Source organism: Triturus cristatus, chromosome 4_1, assembly GCF_964204655.1.
Source record: "Triturus cristatus chromosome 4_1, aTriCri1.1, whole genome shotgun sequence".
NCBI classification, from domain to species: domain Eukaryota; kingdom Metazoa; phylum Chordata; class Amphibia; order Caudata; family Salamandridae; genus Triturus; species Triturus cristatus.
Genome location: NC_140585.1, coordinates 747375753 through 747397270, shown reverse-complemented (window position 1 = coordinate 747397270; position 21518 = coordinate 747375753). Strand labels below are relative to the sequence as shown.

The 21518-nt window shown below is 43.1% G+C and overlaps 1 protein-coding gene across 1 annotated transcript in view; it reads left to right on the top strand.

Moving 5' to 3' along the window:
- The window catches only part of SLC41A2 (solute carrier family 41 member 2), a 402292-nt gene extending 387734 nt beyond the window's left edge, over nucleotides 1-14558 (top strand). The window contains exon 11 of the mRNA XM_085653261.1: nucleotides 14004-14558. Within this exon, the coding sequence (XP_085509387.1) occupies nucleotides 14004-14189 (186 nt within the window). The 3' untranslated portion in view covers nucleotides 14190-14558. The remainder of the gene's footprint in view (nucleotides 1-14003) is intronic.
- Nucleotides 14559-21518: the final 6960 nt, after the last annotated feature.

Sequence of the window (21518 nt, the reverse complement as noted above, 5' to 3'; positions counted from 1 at the left end):
ATGAAAAAGTGGTGTTGGGGTATACCAGATAGACAGGGTATTTCCCATTGGTTATTATACTGCTCAATTAATGCATTTCTAGATGACAAAAGCTTGAAGGCTACATTCAAATCTCCCACAGCTGCTATTTTTACTTGCGACTTATACCCATCAATCTATTCATCCAGCATAGCCAGATTTGTTGCAAACAGGTACTGATCTAGAATAGACATTACTAGTGCCATAACCAGTTCATTTGGGAAATTTTAACAAGAGCCCAATTAGATTGGGAAATTCGATTGCCAATAATGTGTGTGAAAATGCAATATTATTTTTTACCAAAACTAACAGCCTCCCAAAAGCCCGCCCAGATGTCATTGGGGGCTTCACCTCCACACTGTATGAAACAAATCCATTTACAAACACTTTTTCCACCGCCCAAACCTCTTGGAATAAACAAGCATCATGCATGCCTCTAAAGGAGGTCCATTCAAAATCAATACGTCTGGGAGTAATCCCAGCCAATTTCTAGGAGGTCACAGAAAGACCCTCCTGCTGGTTGAGTATCTGTTGTGGTTCATGTTTTTCAGCCTATAGCCTATCAAGTGCCACTTCAGTGCAAATAAAGTTAGGAGCTTCTTCAGGCAATTGTACCGCCAGGCTTCCAGCCTTGTTATTACCATCAGGGAATGTCCATCATTATCTGACAAGCCAGTGAGGGGAGAAAACGATAAATGGGCAGTGGGGTCGGAAGAGATAGTGAGACTGGGAGGACAGCCCCATAACTAGATGGATTTGCCGCCAGAGGAGACTTGGGCAGTGGAAAAACCCCATGGGAGAGGATGTGGTGCAGCGGCCAGAGCTGTCGACTCTGGAGCTGGGGAGCCGGGTATGAATCTCTGTATTGGCGCAACATCCTGTGATTGTGGGAAAATCACTTAATCTCCCCGTGCCCACAGACAGTGCCTGCATGCCCTCATGGGTGATAAATATATAAATGTACAAACATAAACTTAAACTTAGTGCACAGATCCTATTCCCATTATGTAAGACAGGGTTCATCCACTGTAGAAGAGATCTCACCAGAGCTGGGTCTTTGAAGTTGACCACAATGCAGTCTTCTTGTGACGTTTTGGGAGAAGTACCGAACCAGTGCACTCTGCTGGCCATTATGATGTGGTCCACTAGATCTGTTGACCAGTTTGAGTTCTTCCTACACCAGTGGGCTGCCTTGAACCTTAAGCTATCCCAATCCTCTGAAGCGCCTGCATCTAGTGGGGCAATACCCTCCACAATGATGACATACGGTGTGCAGTCAGGTGTGAGATGTAATGAAAGAAATGTATAACTTTAAATCCGAGCAGTCTTTTAAACTCTTTCCACAACCAAAAAGACATCATATCTCAACACGGTTTCAAATCAATGCATGGTTATCAATAATGGGGGCTTGCTTCCGAACAGCATGCTTTCTTTCGTCATTGCAGAATGAGAGACTTACCATTAGACCAACTCTGTGTTCAAAATAACTCGATGTAGGTTATAGACATCAGCACATTTTGGCAGGTATTTTTGACACAGATAATGTACTTGCTAGAATTGGGACAATATTTAAAGATCTACATGAAAGGTTTTCGAAGGATGGTAGACAAATCTAGGAAATTCACAAATATTATGCCTAAATATTCCATATGGTATGTGAAAGGGCATTTACAAAAAGGAGAGGCCCAGTAGAAAATTCCAACCACCGGGGGAGTGCTCAAAAAGTTGAAAAATGAAATTTAAAAACAAGATGTCAGTAGCTTGGGTGGAGAGAGCAAGTAAATAATGCCAGCAAGAAGTGATGGGCTCTGCAGAAACGACAGTGGGGTTATTAAAAAGAAGTCAAATGGAATGGGGAGGAGTATAGGAAAGGACGGGCTAGCTGTGGAAGAGCACCACAGAGAGAGGAGGTGTAAAAGTGTGAACAGGGAAGCAACACACAGGGAAAAGTGAGAGAGTACAAGAAACCCCATGCATTGCCATAGAGTGCTATAAGCAAAGAAAAAGTAGTTCCTTAAATGTGAGCAGTGGAAGGATACAAGTCATCTAGTAAAAAGGATGATAAAAAAGCTGTGCTCCAGGGAAGGGGCAAACTGAAGAAGAGGAAGGAAAGCCATAGATTAAGATAAAACAAATGAGATTCAGAAAAAACTAAAGTTTTTGTATTTTCCACAATTGGCCTTTTACCACAAAGAGCTGAAATATGTCTGTCCAAACAAACTACAAACAAAGCCTGTTCACGTTTGGACTAGAAATAAGAAGTTCAGGAGGAAACTGGAATCTCTTTAACTAAAGAGGTTTATGTTATTACTATCTAGACTTGCTATTACAAAGGGGGCAAAACATGTAATTGAACTTTCGGACTGGCAAGAATACTTTCAGCTGGTCCAAAACACTTATAGCAGGCATGGCCAGCTAGGGACTAGAGATGGAGGCTTGGCCCACTGTTAAATAGACATCACGGTAATCCACATTTGATTGGTGCCCCACTGAACCAATCACTTACAGGCTAGGACTATATTTTAGCAAAACCTACTAAAAGCCAAGACTATCGAGCTGTGCAGTTAGCTTGGGAGAGGCTGCCATCTTGAGGAGGTCTCCATGCCACTGGAATCAAGCTATCCTGGCTGAAGAGGGGTGAAACCCGAAACCGGTCCTAGGATGCTTGTTTCCAGTCCAGGGAGAACCTGGCTTGGCAGTTTGGGCTGGACTGTTCCCATGAGGCACAGGGTCAAGACTGATCTGCATATGACTGGGTTCAAACTGGAATGGCATGGTGAGCAAGAAAAACGATGGATTTAGGCCCAGCTCTGTACTGGGGTGAATGTATGACATTGTTCTGCATTCTGTCCATCAACTGTTGTTTTTGCACTTGTCACCCCGAGTGGGACGGGTATGCTCAGACGTGAGTCCCGTGCTCTCCATGCCACTGGAATCAAGCTATCCTGGCTGAAGAGGGGTGAAACCCCGAAACCGGTCCTAGGATGCTTGTTTCCAGTCCAGGCAGGACCTGGCTTGGCAGTTCGGGCTGGACTGCTCCCATGAGGCACAGGGTCAAGACTGATCTACATATGGCTGGGTTCAAACTGGAATAGCCTAGATCTCTGTACTGGGGTGAATGTATGACATTGTTCTGCATTCTGTCCATCAACTGTTGTTTTTGCATCTTGAGGAGGTCTGGCGGCATCCGCAGGGCTTTAAAGCTAGGAGCTGCCAATTGCAAGCAGCCTGGGAGGGGAAAACAATACTTGAGGAGGGCCCTGGTCTGGGACATCCGGAGTCTGATGACAGAGATGCTCCCGATTTCCAGAAGATTGGAGAGTTATGCAGGTTTAGAGCAGAGAGTGTTGCGCTACAGGGCCTTTAGTGCCAGGGCGCTTAAGGAGGATGTAATCTGTTGCAGGCGAAAACAGGGGGGAAAATGGAAATAGAGGGAAAACAGACAAAGCAGCTCACTCCATCAAATCTTCCCTGGAAAGGATGCCTGGCCCAAATGCTGGCACTAACATCATTTAAGAGTTTTTGCAGCAATTCCTAAATATATTAGAAGAGGTACAGCCCAATAAAGGAGACCTAATGGAATACCTATGAGAAATGCAGAGTGGCATAAATGAGCTTGGCATACATGTCATTGATCAATAACAGACAGTGGACGAAAGATCTGGGGATATACATTATTTAGGAGACAGACGACCAATATGAACACCGACTGCTTAAACTGGAATCTACTAATTGGATGTATTCTGAGGGAAGCAGAGGGGTTGGGCATTCAAGAGTATGTACAGAACCACATCACCAAATGCACCACATTAGAAATTCCCCAGAATACCCTCCTTTCTGATTGAATCTGAATGCAGAGTAGCAGCAGTAGGACCCCCAATGTGGTATTCCCCCAGACATTCTCATGCAGGTGCACTTTTATGAAGAAAATGAGAAAATGATGTACCTAATGAGGTTTGTGGATAAAGTAATTTCTGAGGGAAGTATAATCTCTCTCAACGATTTGGCAGCTGGCACCCTGAAGAGAAGAGAGCTGTGGGAAATTTCAGATTTTCACCTTAACACACCATATATAGTGGTGCCACCTTTTCTGACTCATATTCACCTGGTATTTGCAAAACTACTATGTCAGAATACAGAAGGAGTCCGATTGATCCTAGGAATCATCAGCAAACTGACTTGAAGCGAGAAACCAAACCCCAGTTCAAAGAAGACCGACCTTAAACAGCAATGGAAAGTTGTCAGATGAGGGAACAAAGCATCTCCACTATGAAAAAAGAAACTGAGAGAGCAAAGCAGAGTGCTGTTCAAGAGGCAGGAAAGCTTCAAAGCTTGGGTGCAGATCGAAGCACACTGATATCACGGACCCTGATGAAACCCATGGAAAAAGCAAGTTCAGAAGGAACGAGCGGAGGCTAGGTACACAGTCCTCACAGGGTTGAGATTTGGTAGTCCGGGAAACTGAGGCTGATACCTGTGGAGGCTTGGTGAATCCAGGATGACCACTGCCAATCTACCGCAGAGGGTACAGGACGAACTTCATACGTATTGTTCCTAATAACAAAGTTTGAAGATGTTTAGTGGGAGTTGTTCGCATAAGCAAGCACAATGTCCATTACTACACTTTGCGGTCCACATAAGACCAATAATTTGAAAACTGCTCTGAGTTAAAAATGCTACTAGCAGATATCTTGATCTTTACCTCAAACAAGGATAAAACAGGATGGGGGGTGGTGCTATGAGAAATGCATGCCCATATATTGGAGAGCTGGGAGATGGGAAAGTGGTTCTTTTTAGAAATAGGATTAAGCAGAGATTTTTTGGATACAGAAGCACAGAACTTTGTAACATGATTGTATTCAGTATTAAGGATCTAAACACCCCAGTTAAACGTCTAGTGATCCTTAATCTACTAAAAGACCATAAGGACGATATATGTCTCCCCCAGGAGACACAGCTCCTTATGTCATGGAATAAAATCTGAATACTTCATTTTACAGTTTTCTGCCTCCCCAATGTAAAATCTGCAGGTGTAGCAATCCTGTATAGCCGCTCCTTAAGAGAATGAATACGGATGGTGGTTGTTGGCAAAGCAGAGAGGCTGCTTCATTTTGTAATACAAATAGGATCCAACACTTGCACTATAGTCTCACTGTACGTCTCCAACACTAAACAAGAGACATTCATTAAATCAGCCATATCAACAGGTTTTGAGTATGCTGAAGGAGAGGTGCTGATGGGGAGGGGAGTGCTTTAACTTAGCAGTTGGTGGTTTAGAAGATTGATCTCAGCAAAAAATATGATGGCAGTGATGCAGCCACTTTGAAGCTTAAGAGTTGGTTGGGAATGGTAGGACTGGTGAATGCCTGTCGGAGATCCCCTGCAAAAGACACGGAATACACCTTTTATTCCACAGCCCACAAAATGTATGCTTGACTTGATTACTTCTTTTGATAGGCAGTGGGTTTATGACAGCTAAACTCAACACGGACAAAACGGAAGTTCTGAACTTCAGGAGACGCATTGCTCTGTGGAATAATTCCTGGTGGTCGGCAGAGCTCTGACCTACCCCCAAACGACCATGCCCACAACCTCAGCATTATACTGGGCAATGAACTCTCCATGAAACATCAGGTCAAGGCCGTCGCCTCAGCTTACTTCCACATGATCTTACGCATGCCCTCATCACCATCCGGCTCAATTACGGCAAGCCACTTTATGCCGTCACCACCATCTTACTCATGCAAAGCCCAGACAATCCAGAACACAGCAGCCAGACTGATCCTCAACCTGAACCTGAAAGACCCAGCACCTGAAAGACCTCCACTGGCTCCCCGTCTTGAAGAGATGCCAGTTCAAGCTCCTGACCCATGCCTACAAAGCCCTCCACTCCACATACATCGCCATCGTTTAGACACCATATATCCAGGGACGCTCCTTCTCCCACCTCTCTGCCAAAGTCTGAAACACCCTTCCCCTCCACTTCCGCACTTCACCCTCGCTGAACAACTTCAGGAAGGGACTCAAGACCCGGCTCTTCAACTGATACCTGAAGCGCAGCAACTAGAGATCCCCGTGGTGATTAGCCGCGGTATACAAATACCGATTGATTAATACATTGATGAGAACTTACTCTCAACAGGCTCTTTCTTACCAACTACAAGACCCTGTGTTCCGCAATGAAATCAAAGAGGGGATATCTAATTTTATTATGGAAAACTATTCCCCCCGTAAGGTATCAGCTACACTTAAGTCTGTGCCGATAGGTACATTTACTTTAGCAGCAGCCCCTCAAAAAAAGATCGGAGCAGAAGCATGAGCAAGAGTAGAAATCCAACTCCGATATGGAGAGGACACACAAACAAACAGCAATCATACAAGTTATGGGACAATATCCTGACACTTAGATCTTGTCTTGTCTTGGATATAGACAAAGCATAGTTTACTATCCTCTGAACTAAGAAGAGATACTACTCATCCAGCAATAAAACTGGTAAGCTTTTTGCCTCCCAACTTAAAGCTAAAATATCAACACAGACAGGATAAAGGAGATAAAATACATGGGAATTAAGATTGTCACAGAAAACACAGTGATAGTGGAAATCTTTCGACAATGCCATTAAAACATGTGTAGCAAGGTATCTGTGCTGCCCCCTTCCCCCAAGACAAACATTATTTGCACAATCCTTTGTTATAAAATGCCAGCATCTTGTTAGAGTTCCTAAACAAACTTCTTATGAGGGAGGAAGTCATCAGTGCCATACATAGGTTGAAACTGAGGAAAGCATTTGGCCTGGATGGATATCCCTCCACCTTTTACAAACTGTGTTGAAGCATATTAGCCCCTAAACACAATTGTATGATGACTTTAGGGAAACTGTGGTGATAACCAACATCATACTTGTGCAAGGACCATTGTTCATGTGTGTTGTGAGGAAATTAACGTTTTACTGGCTGATCTCCCCTCTTCACTATTAGGTACTGGTAGAATGATTCTGTGATGCACTGGGTCCTACTGACCAGGCCTCTGTGCATGTGATCCGACCCTCAGAAGTGTATGTTTACTTCACTTATATCTAATTGGCATAGGTTAACTTATAATTTCCTAGTATGTGGTACCAGGAGTAACCAGGGCATACAAGTTAAAGTGTTCCTTGTGGACTGCAGCACTAATTATGCCACCCAGAGTGTGACAAAGTAAAGCATGTCTCCCAGCCTTCCACTGCAGACTGGTAGAGCAGTTTAAACTGCTAACTCGACTGTCCCTTTTAAACCAATGGCAAAGCCCAAACTTCCTTTTTAATATCTATTAGTCACCCTTAATGCAGGCCTAACGAGCCCTAAGGCAGGGTGCTGTATATTAAAAAGTTGAACATGTGATTTTACATGTCCTGACAGGAAAAACCCAAATTGTCGTTTTTACTGTAGAGAGGCTGGTAGGCCCAGTGACAAATAAAGGGTTACATGCTCACAACTCAGCTGTGCTAACTTCTGAATGGGACTACCAAATATGATGATTCAAGGTATCAAAAGAATTGCTGCATTAAACCTAACTTGATGCCCAAGTCGAATTTAATGTTACTTTTCTATAAGTTGGAACTTTGGAAAGTGCCTACTTTGTTGCTCAAGTTTTCCAGTGACTGTCTAAGGTTGCACACAAGCTGTATCCTTGAGACAGCCTTCTGCCCTCCTGGGAAGAGGTGTGAATGACTCTCAGGAAGGAACATAAGGATCTGCCAAGGCAAGGAGTGTGACCTCCTTCTGGCAGGAAGGCTAAGCAAGGTGCGGGCCCAAAGTCAAGCTTCAAAGGGGAAGCATGCTATGATGGGCATATCATGATCACATAGAGGAGGAGCTGATCTTTTGCTTTTTCCACTCAGAGAGGGAAAAGCCATCTCCCAACCGGTTTTTCAACGGGAGAGAAGACCCCAGGTAGCCATACCTCTGGGGTGGGCTAGGGAGCCCCACACACCAAAAGAAGGGCGCTGCCATCTTGGGAGTGAGCAGGATAGTGCATTCTTGGATAGCTAGAGGCCACATTTCGAAGAAAGTCGTCACTAGGCAGGAGAGGCCCATTGGCCGGTAGTCACCACATCCCAGAGGGCACTAACTGGGCATAAAGGTTGCTCCTCTGGCATACAAACTTTAGACAGTACTGGAGAGTGAACAGAAGAAGCACTAACCCGCTGTTCACTCGGCCCACCAAAGAGAGGCTGCAACAAAACTGGACTGCACACACTGCTAATTGTGCTAGCAAAAAGAGGACTGTGCCTGTGGTGTCCTGCTTGATGAAAGCATCCCAAAGCCTCGGACAGAAGACGTTACTCTAAGAGTTAGTTGGCTGACTTCCTGTTACAGCTACATGGCCACAAAAGCTGAAGAACCCTGCCTCGGCGGTTGGTAGCCAAGAATGCCTTACAGTCGCTGAGCGCCAATGTGCAGCCTTGGAGACCGAGATTCCACCCTCAAAAGTTTCACAAGAGTCTGCTAGACCCAGTAGAGTTGTCAGAGTGCAGTTTTGTCACCCAAGATTTAAGTTTTCACCCGTTAAAGGGAACCACTAGTTTCTCTGTAAGCAGAGTCCAGTAGACTAGTGGCAACTGATTTTTGGCTGGGCTTCAACCAGACTTTGAGGGACATTGACCCCCTGTGGCCAAAGTAACCTTACTGTTAAATGAGGAGTGGCCCCCAGAAAGACACCTGGCACCGGATCAGCATCTATATCATCCTGTATACCTCACATCAGGACAACTCCATTGAAGTCTATGGTGGTTCACCCATAGAGTCTGTACTGGACTGGAGAATACTTTGTGAGTTAACTGTCCTACATAGCCTTAATTGCCTCTGTGTCCTGCTCCCTGCCAGAGCTGGTCGTCCACAGTGAGCCAGAGTTGCAGTTTACAACTCTATAAAAAAAATCCAAAGTGAAACACTAACCGCGGTAGTTACCAATGCTTGTTTCCGTTTTAAATGAAAAGCAGTGATTTATTATTTGATTAATAATTTATATCTCCAGAACCCTCTGGTGGATTTTTGTTGTTGGCATCTTAAAGATAAAGACACAACCTATTTTTATAAATTGGTGTCCGATTATTATTGAGTCTTGTTCTTTCTTATTCAGCTGTTTCCGTGCTTCTTAAAGCTTTACACTTGTTCCTTTGATAAAGTCTGACTGCTCAAAGACACAGCTACCCAAGATTGAGCTAACGTTTTTCAAACAAATCTGACCGGACCTACTTCAGGTAGTAAGTTTATTACATGGTTAAGTCTCACAGCCACACCATATTATAAACCCCTTTCCTTACGTCTTGAACAGACCAATATCGTTATTCAATGTTGACACAAAACTGTTTACTAGCATCCTAGTGGCAATGACCCTCTACTGTCTGATCTAACCAGTGGGAACCAGTCAAAATGTATATGTGGCAGCCAGTGTTGGGCTAACTCTAGGAAACTTCTAGAAATCCTAGAACAGTTGTTCTTAACCTGTGGTTTGTGAACCCCCGGTGGTCTACAACACCTACTCAAGAGCATGACTTAAGTGCAAAAAAAAAAAAGAGCAATTTGCTAGAAGCTAGCACATCACTTCATTTTTTAGAAAGAAAACCAAATATTGAACAGCTCGGACTTTCCCGTTAAAATTTAAAATTCATTTATTATTTTGTTAGCTGTAAATTAAAAAAATATGTTGTAATTTGTGTATTTTTTTGATGTTTACTTATTCCGGTATTTTGTTATATTGTTTGGAATTTCAAATGGTAGAATTTTCCTTAGCGGGGTCCCTGGCTTCCAGTACTGATTCACATGGGGTCTACTGAAGTGAAAAGGTTAAGAACCGCTGTCCTTGAACACACCCAGAGAAACCTCAGCAATATTCTGTTGCTTTAATTGGACACCAATAAAATGCTTGACAGAGTGGACTGGACATATATGGTGCATAAATTACAAACAATGAGATTTTGACAGTGATTCCGAAGGTGAATCATGGCAGGCTTTCAGTCGGCGAAAGTCAATGAAAGAGTCCGCAGCATTACATCCACTCCGATAAGGATTGAGCACCACACCATACAGGGAGGACCCCTCTACCCACTGTTATCTGCTTTAATCCTGGATCCCTTAGCAAATGCAATTAGGAACAGAGGGGAGATCAATGGGGTTGAGACTTGAGTAGATGCCTTCAGCTTTATAATTTTTTCTATTACATTATAGTCTCTGTTTGGACCAGCTGCACTCAGTTCTTCTCCGCTTTGAGGAACTAAGGGTTTACCAGACAGTCTTGGGTTTCCAAAATTAATCTAGCAAAATGGGAACTGACTGCATTACTTAAAACCAATTCCAAAGAACTCTGGGTTGGTAACATGCCTTGGTGTTCCGTTGGGGTATTCTACTCCACAAGTGGTGGCTTTCAATTATACCCACATGTAAAAGAAATTAAAACAGTCTTCCAGAAGCAGCATTGGAAATGCTTCTCATGGCTAGGCAGTACAGCCATAGTTAAAATGAGATTACTACTGTAAATCTTGTAATATTTAGACAATCCTTTTAGCACTTCCATGAATGATACCTATATAGATCTAGGCAACAATTTCATATGACAGGTCAAAATACAAAAGATACCAAGATAGCCAGAAGGATATTATATTGGACTGTACCATAGGGAAGTTTTGCCATCCATCACCTTCATTCCTATTTCCAAGCGACACGTCTAAAATTCCTGGTGGAATGGGACAAACTGGAAACATAAGTTAATTGTGTTTTAATGTCCACCTCCTAGAAGGTACATCTCTTTGGCAGGTACCTTGGCTCTGTCATTCTGGAGACCATATTTCACTCCTACCATCAGAACTGCGTTATCAATTTAGAACACAGTAAGTGAACACAGAGGACTTACAACCTACCCTCCGCCGTTTACACCCATCTGTCTCAATTCACATTTTACAATTGATGAGCAGAAATGTTGGAAAGAAAGAGAAGATAGATGTGTAATAGTGGGATTGCTTTTCGTCAGTGTCCAAGTGAAATCATTCGAAGACCTCAAATGACAAAATAGTGTACCAAAATCTGGAAAAAGTCCCCGATCTCCAAACTAGGTCCTAAACCAATCGAGCACAAGCGAAGCCTCTAGCCCAAAAACGGACTTTAAAAAGTGGCTGAAAGGTGGGAGGCATAACAAAACGTGGTAAAAGCACAGAAAATATACAAGTACATACTAGGCATCTCCAGTGTTTAATTTGAGCCGGTGATTGCCAGTGGGGGCCACTGGCACTTTTTTTCCCTGTGGACTTTTACTTATTTTTCCTCAAACATTTCCTGAGAGCATTAGAGTGAAAAACATAATTGGGAAAGAATGATGGAGAGAAAGATGGGGAAAACAGTAACAAAGGGATAAAGTGTAACCTGCAAGAGTGATATAAAGAGGAAGGGAGTGTATAATAGTGGATTAAAGAGGCCTGAGATTAATTAAAGACTAAGTAGCCTTATAATGCGGCGTGCTGACATTTAATGGCGGCAGGTTTCCAAATGCAGCGTGTTGGGCGCCAGCACTCATTCTTATACAAATTAAGTACTAGGCATTTCATGAGAAGATAAAATCCCTGGACAGGAACGCAAGGAGAAAAAACTACTGGAAGGCCCCTTTTACAGAAAGAGTTGGAGGGATTGAAAGAAGTGTTCAGAGTGCAAAGAAGACAGACTCAGTACAAGCCCCCGAGGTACTGGTGTAGAACCCCCATGAAACTAGCAGCATGGGTTAAATCTAGAAATGGTGGTTGTTGGCGGGGATATGGGGCTGTGGATACATTGAAAAAACTGCCTTGGCACTAGCCCATTTTGAATACATAATGGGACGAGATTTTAGAGGTAGGAGCCTTTGAAGTACCAATTCCAAGGGACCCCGGAGCGGTCCTCCTGGGCCTCCCATTCAAAGGCAGAAGACTCCACAATTTGGTGAGGGGTAACCAACTAGTAACTAGTAGTAATCCTGGCGAGATGGGAGAAGCATCAGAACCTGACCATGCAAGATTGGCTTGTTCGAATGTGGTACAGCTAGCTATGGAAAAGATGACACTATCATTAAAACACAAGCTGACATTGTATGAGACGGACAGAGACCCACTACTTCTAGTACAGTGCCAAAAATACACGGAACTCACTTGCCTGCGCTACCTAAGAATAATGTGTCTCATCCAAGGATAACTCTCCCAAATGATGAGGTACATAATGCAAAAGTGATAACTCTATATCATTCAATGCTTGTATCATGACTCTGAATCATCTAGTTGTACGTGAGGGGACCATGGGATAGTTGTGTATGTGGCGGGGTAGTAGGGTGGTGGGGATTTTGGGGGCTATTTCTCTTAATGCATTTACTGTGTGTTTAATACTTGCCAGCCAAAAGATGTAGGTGATGGTATGTATAGATGAGAAGAAAAAAAACTGTTAAATCCTAAACACTTCTCGTTTTTTTTATATACTATACCCATAGATTTAATGGGAACTATTCACCAATAAAAACATAAAAGTACAGGTGAAGATTTAATCTCGACCTGAACGTACTATTGTGATACTTTGGTATTCATCAATATTCCCTGTAGTAAGCATGTAAATCTGCGCCATGCGTCTCTTCTTGTGGACTCCAATCCCGGATGTGCAGATTTCTTACATTGCATAGAAATCCGCAAAGGTGGATTGAGGGGCACTGTACACATACAGGTGTTTTCAGTCTGCTGAGGTACCATTTTTTCCAGTGGAAAAGATCTTTCTGTACACACCCAGCAAATCTGGTATTCCATCCTGGAAGGGGGAATGAATCCCAGGTTTGGACTCGCGGCCGGCACAGATCGTGAGTGGGGGCAGGGGGGATTGGGAGATGTAAAAAAAAAAAAAGGAAAACGTACCTGCTCGCCGCTCTTCCCACTCTCTCCCGCATCTCATTCTCACCTCTCTGGGGCCGGATCAGGAAGCAGCCAGACTCTAAGCCAATCACAACGCAACAATGCAGCGTTATGATTGGTCTGTGAGCCCCGTGAATCGGTGCTCAGCCTGGGAATGGGGGCCTGGGTATGTTATCCTCACAGGCTGTAATGCAGCCTACGTGGAGAACATGCTAAGTGCGCATCACTGTTTTGGGCGGCCCCAGAGAGCCCGCCAAATAGTCATTGCGTACTTGAAGTGGCAACTACTCCTCCCCTGCTCTGAGAGCAGAGCAGCTCCGCCCGCCCCACAATCATGCGCGGCAGTAACAAATAAGATGATGATAACCTCGAATTATTATCATTGTATTTCTTCTTTCTTTCACTGTTTTGAAGCAGAGGGACGATTCTCCTCCCCTTAGCGGAGGAGCCTCCACGGAGAAGGCATACCACTTTTTGTGAGCGTTTCCCACCTTTCAAGGTAACCCAGGTCATGAAGTGCCCACTTCTTCCCCTTGGGTGGGATTTATTACTACGCATTTCTCCTCACTCGTGGAGGAGAAATCTACAGTTGTACATGCATTTATGTCCGCCAGGTATCCCTCATCAATTCCAGGATGGCAGTGGTATTTACTTTTTGTTAAAAGGCCACAATATTGTTGCAGTAACATTAAGTGCGCTGATGATGCTGACAGCTAACATGGTAGGATAAAACCTTTTAAGCACACCGATCAATAAATGTTGAAGCATTATAAATGTAGAGGAAGATTCCGCATTGGTAAATTTTGTGTATTGTGGTACTTTTAGAAGTCAGTCATTGCCATGGATTTCCCGGTGTGCAGTATACTGTGATTCCTTGTGAATGCTATAAATGTTGGACATCTGCATCAACATAGGAATAACTCATCTAGGATATTTCTGACTTTCACAACTTGGAGTTTGTGAGCTTGATTCACTAAGTATAGTAACATCGGCTCCTATTATGACCCTCTCAGTTCTCCTTTTTCGCTTTTTAGTTCTAACTGTTGAAAACACTTAATGTTCAAATATTGATTTTGTGTTTTATATCCCTAGGTGGTTACCCTCCTGTGGGTCGCAGACTGGATGGTTCACCACATTTGGAAAAAAGGGAAAGACCCCGACAGTTTCTCCATCCCTTACTTAACAGCGCTGGGCGACCTGCTTGGCACAGCCTTATTGGCCCTTAGCTTCCGCTTCCTCTGGATCATTGGCGACAGAGATGGCGATGTGGGCGACTGAACTTATAAGCCATTTCTAACTCGGCCCCAGGACTGCAAAAGGGAACAATAAGTGTGTTATCCTCCCAGTGGTCTTCTTTGCCTGGGGTTCCAGAAGCAACTGCAATTAGCATGGATTAAGAAATTGGTGCAAGAAAATGCTTTAATTGCCGTTTTCAGCAAAAGAGCGATTCCTTTTTTATTTTGGACTGAGCGAATGAAGAACAGTTTGCCTGTTGCCAACACTCTTTGTTGAGGGGCCAAAAATGTATGTTTTTTCGGGTTAGAAAAAAGGTATTTATTTTTGCACAGAGCAGAATGTGGATCAATGTTTTCTCTGAGCACTTCATTAAATCGTAAATAATATTCCTTTGGTGGAAACATGGTGGTGCCATCGTGAGGAACTCCGTTCTTTGCAGAGGAGTGCCCACATCTAGTTGAACTGAATTGACTGAACTATTGTCACTGTGGGGTTTTTGTTGTTCTTCAACCTGTGTTTTTTTGCATGTGTCTATCCACCTGTGTAGTGCAATGGAAGGGTTGGTGCAGGGCCCTTGCTGTACGTGCTATGAATCAGGCTTGCCCCTGTTTTTCGGATGCTTTGCCTACCATGCCCCTGAGCAGAAACAGTATGGTGAACCCGGGAGACCAGAGCCACGAGCGAACCATGCAACATGGCTGCGCAGTGACAGGATTTCAGTCACCCACGATGTTGGACTGAACCCCTATGAAGAGGGCATCCAACCTACGGAATGCATATTTCGAAATATATTCAGCATTACGGTTGTCTAAACCTTCTTCCCTGTTTGTGATTGGATGGGGTGGGCCATTTGTGGGACGCACATTACCGATTGGGCAGCCATTCTGCAATCAGCAAATTCATTCATCCTTTAAGGAGATTGGGACGGCAGGTCTCTTTTACAAAATCTAGTGGCAAGTTAAAAGCACCTTAATGACCTTCTCGTACTTCCGACCTTTTAGAGTGAACGTATACATTCCTACGGCGTCTCCCTGTACCTCGCTTCTAGGGTAAAGTCACAGGTTAGGTAGGGGCTGTGTGGTAATTCTATGACTGGTGCAACACTTCAGTGGAAATTTAGCACTAAAGAACCGTTTTTTAAGTACCATTACTATGAAACTTAAACACACCCTTTACTTTTAAAATAAACACATAGAAAGAGACAATAGATGTAAGTTCAGATTGGACAAGAGAGCATATGGCTCCTTTTAGAAGTACATTTTTAAATTAAGCACTTTATTTGGGGGGGCAGGTTATAGATTGATATTATATATATATATATATATATATATATATATACACACGCACACACACTTTAATTCAGAGTAGTGCGCACATACATTGTGTACAAGCAATTTTTTTTTTTTTTCATTCCAAAAAAGATGATACAACATCCCTGGTCTTAGCTGTGTCACAAACCAGAGTCACTTTTATTTAGTTCATTGTTTGATTTGACATGGTGCTCTTCTGAGTATTGTGGGTGCATATTAAACGCTTTGCATCTGTCATTTGTTCCTTTCTTCAGTTGTAGAAGTGCTGTCCTATGTGAAATGTGACTCCGACAAGCACTTGATCACCCCCATGGGCATGGGCTGGATAAGTGATCTGTTTTACCTTTGCACTGTGAGAAGTGGGATTTCATATTTCTTCCTCCCTTCATGGGATGCTCTTCACATGTTGTATTAGATATAGTGCCACTGAAGTGCAACTGCCAATGAGCCTGGTTTTTGCACCTCCGGGGCACTATATTAGAGAAGGGGCCGCAAATGCTTGTACACGCCATTCTGTAATACCAATTGCACCTTTGTACATCTCGCACCAGCGCAATCACAAGGGGCTTTCCCTCATTTACAAAGGGGCATGGCACCATGCAAATGAGTGAACCCTTTACCTTTGCACCTGCACTATGTTACATATCTGGGCATTGGGTTGAAAAAACTTGTAGCTCCGATCATCCACACCCCCCTGGAGGGTGCCATTTTGTAGTGGGGCCTGGGTCTCCGAAGCACCCGCCTCCTGGAAGGAGGTCACACACTGCATCGGCCTGTAAGTAAATGCTGACTGCAGTGAAAGGTGGATTGGCTGCTTCAACCAGCTGGTTCGTCTTTCACTGATGTGCTGGTCACCGTTCCGGGGCGAGGTGCAGCTGCACTGTGAGCAGCACATTGTTTTTATTCAGGCACACTGTTTGGGTCTGCGACCGGCGCTCCCAGTTAAGGGTGTGCTGCTTCGCAACCTGGGACAGTGTGCCCCAAACTGCAGTCCAGGCCCAACATGTTTGACACATTTTGTCCATTGCTACACAGTATTTATTTCTTATAGATCAGTGTGGGTATTCAGTGTTCTACTTTGCCACAGAATTGTGGGTAAGTCTACATTGATACTATCCGCTACATGATGTCTGCAGCAGCAACAGACTCTGGTCACATGAGACGTGAAGCTTTCTGCTGGAGTAAGGACCTTGCACTATTCACTGTGCCCTTTTGTTCTCTCCCATCTGCTACTTGTTTACTTTTACTCCTGCTCTGTATATTTTTGAGAATAGAGTATTTTGACATCTCCTATTTTGAGAGCCACTGTTGACGTGAATAAGACCCATCAATAGACTGGCAGAAGGTCCAGCATCCACCTAAGTACGTCTCCTGTAAACCGAGACATGGGTGCCAGAAAGAACTTGTTTGTAAACACCGACTGTGCCAAAACATTTGATTATTGTCTGTACAAGTTACATTGCCATTAGGTCCATGAACCACTACGTAGTGCAGCAGTGCATTGGTAACCAGACAGAAAAATAGGAAGTAAGTTCTCAGTGATACTATTCTTATTCTTTCCTTGTAATATGGTACGAACTTGGAACCCACAAGTACAGCATAATAGCATATATTTAAGTATAAAAAATTGTAATGACCTAGCACTTTCTGTGATTTGTTACATTGTACTTTTTTCATCTGCGGGTATCCATTAATGTCTAATAATAACCACTTCAACTGGTCAGTTGTTTTTCTTTTTTTAAGACATTGTTCAACAGCTCTGTATTAAAGCCTCTATGATACTTTGTATGTTTGCATTGTAAAATGTTGATTTATTGTACTCCTCTACATTAGACAGCACTTTCAGCTCTTGAGTTCTGTGTCTTCTAAAAACGGTCATATTTTCACTATATGCTGTAGAAGAAGCAGTATTTTTAAGCAGTAGGCTGATTTGTGCTGTAGACCGTTTATAATTAGGAAACAATATTTCTGTCAGACAATATTAGGATATTCTGGTACCATTCCCTGAGAAGGTGGGATTAATTCTATATGCTACCCATTGCTCTTCTTATTAAAATGAAATAAGATATCAATATTCAATACTAAATTGAACAGTTATAGATCCCAGGGGTGGTCTTTGTTCCGACCAAAGTGACCCTACTTCGCTTTACTAGTCACTCCTGTCCGACCCAGACTACTGACCTAAGAAAGCAGCGTGAATTCAACAGAAGCCCATGTCACTAGCATAATTCATCAGAATGGTATGTGGAGATGTGACATTTCCAGCAACAATTTATTTCAGAAAGCAGACAAATAAAATGTTGCCCCATGTCTGTATCTGAGGCCTAGAGTTATATAGGCAGTTTTTGGATTGCTTCTCGGTGAAGGTGACCAAACTAAAAGCTCCCGACTGGCCCGCTGTTGTGTGAGTTCTGACCTGGCAAATTTCTCCAAAATTAGATATGTCATAGATACATATGCATAAAGCATTCCTGCAGTGCAATGTTAAATATAGGCTGTAAAGCATTAACATAGTCGCATCATTTCAGAATTAACCTAAGTTCATTCTATCAGGAGCAAGCTCATAGATCACCACTGCCCCAAAGGCCACCATACCTCTGATTTCTACTGTACGTCAAACATGAAAGGAGTCCCCTGAGTTCTGCTCCGTCTTTCACAGCCTAGACTGTTGCTGTTCAGTGTAGATTTTCCACACATCTGTGGATTTACCATGTAGAAAATACAGACAATATTTGATACATCCAGAAATGTCTCTTCAGAACTTTTGGCAACAAGAGGCTTCACTCTGATGACCCTCACAAGCAGTGTATTTATTGCCTCTATCTTAACCATAAGGCTAATGAATGCAAGATATGCTTCACTTTTTAAATTTAAACCCTCAAAGACCAAAAGTGAAGGCTTTTAATTTGTCTACAAAAATCAAAATGTAAGGAGACAATATCCTCTGCTGAAGAGTTAGATGGTGCTTCAGAAAGACATAAGAAACGCATAAAAAGCTAACATTCAGATAACATAGGACACGAGACGTCTAATTCTGAGAATACGCCATTCACTTCCAAAGAACCTTCAAAAAGGGTCCTCAAGAAATCCAAATATTCTTCATCAGAAGAGATAATCCTGCTCGACAAGCAGAACATTCTAGGAATGTCACAAATGGGAGCTACAGCAAACCCAGCTAAACAGAATCTTCTGCCGCTCACACAAACCAAATTTAGACCTGTTTGAGACTGATCAGAACAGGAAATGCTGCTATTTTGCCATCAAGCATGCCCTCCTGGGGTCATATGGAAATGCGTTTTCGTATAGCTTGGTCTGGGTCTTTGCTTGCGCTTTCCCCTTTGCCCTAATCCCAAAGGTCCTGCACAAAATAAAGAGGGAACCATGTCAGATAATTCTGATTGCCACATGGTGGCGAAGGCAGTACCAGGTCAGATAGCTTCTTTCCCTATCAGAGCAACTGAACATACTGTTGCATGGCTCTCTTTTTGCTGGCCCCTGTTGGCCATGGATGTATCAGAAAATAAGCAAATACTAGTCACCAGCCGTTTAATTTGAGGCCTTTCTGCAATTTAGCAAGGCAATTGTTTGGCTATATCTTTGTAATCAGTGAGTTACAGCAATTACTCCTGGGTAAGCCAAGTTTCCAGGATGCTTCAAACCTCACTACTATGAAATACTAACAAATGAGTATGTTTTAAATAATTCAATATGACATTAACGGGCCTATTCACAAAGGTAACTTGCTCTTCTGGGTAAAGTTTACTGTTACACTTTTGATTAACTTTAATACTTTTGGATGTTCACCATTTGCAAGAGTAAAATTAGCCACAAAGTGTATACTTACATGTCTCCAACCCCTGAAGCGTTGACTGGAGCCAGCCAAATTTACAAGAGTAAGCTACTACTGTCAAAACGGAGCAGCACCACACATGAACAACCACTGATACTGCAACAACCTCCTATAGAAAGTAATGGAGGCAGAGACTTCAAATTAATTTGATTTTAAATTGTGTATATGTATATATATATATATATCCCACTGGCAGTCTCCAGTAGGTAGTTATAGTTAGGACCTTGTTTCCTTAGGCAAAGTTTTTTTTGACTTGACGGAAAGAAAGGAGAAGATAAAGGAGTAAGGGGAGACACCAAACGAGGAGATGGAACTTGAAGACCAGAATTCCAAGAAAGAGCGGATGGCTTCAAGGAAACCCAAACTGGAACAGGCGGCTCGAGCAGGAAACAAAGGTGCGCCAACGGGAAGGAAATGTACACCAAACAGGATCAAAGGCACCAACAGGAGCGAGGACACACCAACAGGAGCAAGGCGTGTTGCAACGCAAAGACAGGAAAGGTTCAGCCCCTTATATACACTCACTCAACCAACGGAGAGTCACCCAAAAAGCCAAAAGGGACTGGGTAATAAGAAACGTGAAAATTCAAGAATCCCTTTTGAGCTATGTCTTAATTCATAAATCTATCATCAAACAGAGTGCACTGAACCAGAAAAGTCTCAGGAAATATATTGTCTTAGAAAACTTTCGAGAATCTGTTTCTTCTATTTATACTTCTTAAAAAGTTTATCATTCAAATGTTAGTCAATTATCTTCCAAAACAATCACAAAAATGCTTATTTCATCTTTATACATATTAAAAGTGAAAAAAGAATTTTCAAAACATTGTATATATTCACAAAAATACAATCATAGTATCAGTTTACATATATGAATAAAACATTACTCATACATATAGATTTCGTTCACATAAAAACCTCTAAAACATTTATTAAAATAATGTATCTATTTCTGTAAATAAAACTATAAATTAACACGTAGCATAAAAGGGATTCTTGAATTTTTCAGTTTCAGTCCCTTATTTTCTCATGAACAGGAAGTGAATAAACAGGAAGTAAGCCGTCGCCATCTTGGATAGGGAAAGGAAGAATGAGAATAGAAAAGGTCGCCATCTTAGAATGGCAGAACAAACCTCCCCAAGGCCTTCTGGGACTAAGACTGTGGAAGCATGGAAAGATGAACAAGCAACAAGTTGGCCCTAAAGAAAAGTGAAGAGCAGCAAAGAAAAATGTCACCCAAAGTGAACAGGTAAGTAAATAGTGCCCCACAGGTGTTATATAGGAAGCCGCAGTCCCAGAATTGGAGCTGTGACATTCCTAATATGCAAAAATATTATACAACAGGCCGCGGTGTAGGGATGCATCCGCGACGCCAGTACAGCAACAGTGGGCCACCTCGCAGCACAGCGACATCCCCGATGAGGAGAGAGTGTCATCGTGGGCAGCACCGTGGCCCGCGAGAATGAACTGGGCAGCATGGCGGGCCAAACCACGGCATGCTGTGCAATAGGAGGGGACAGGGTAGGTTGCCTGATGCCACGGGTGCAATTTAGGGTCTGTGAGGGACTCTTTGATGTGATGAAAATGTCCCCAACTGGATATTTCCCCCACATGTGCAACTTTGCAGATCCACCGCGACATGACTGGCCACCATTTCATTTATTGGGGAATGGTCCTGGGGTGTGAAATTTGGAGACAAATGTCATACAAGGGATCAGGATAGGGGTACCCTGACCCCATGGGTGTGATATAGGGGTCTGTGAAGGACACCAAATAAAATGTTCTTTAAAGTGTGAGAATTCACAAATCCCCCACGATGCTCTGCGCGCCCCCCTGTGTATAACTGCTGAAAAAAGTAGAAAAAATATACACTCAAATGCTCGCTCAGAGGCTACTGCACCCTTTTGCAAACTACTGACGAAACCAACTCAGACACTCACAGACTCACCCAGACACTCATGCATCCACTTAGACCCACTGAGACACTCACACCCACTGACAGACGCACAGACATTCAGCCACAAACCCATTCACAGACCCACTCGAACACACCATTCACACACGTATACTCACACCTACTGACTGACCCACTCAGGCACTCGTGCACACACTCACCCGGACATGCATGCACTCACACACCCACTCAGACACTCATGCACCCACTCAGACACTCACACACCTACTCACAGAACCATTCAGACACTCATGCAC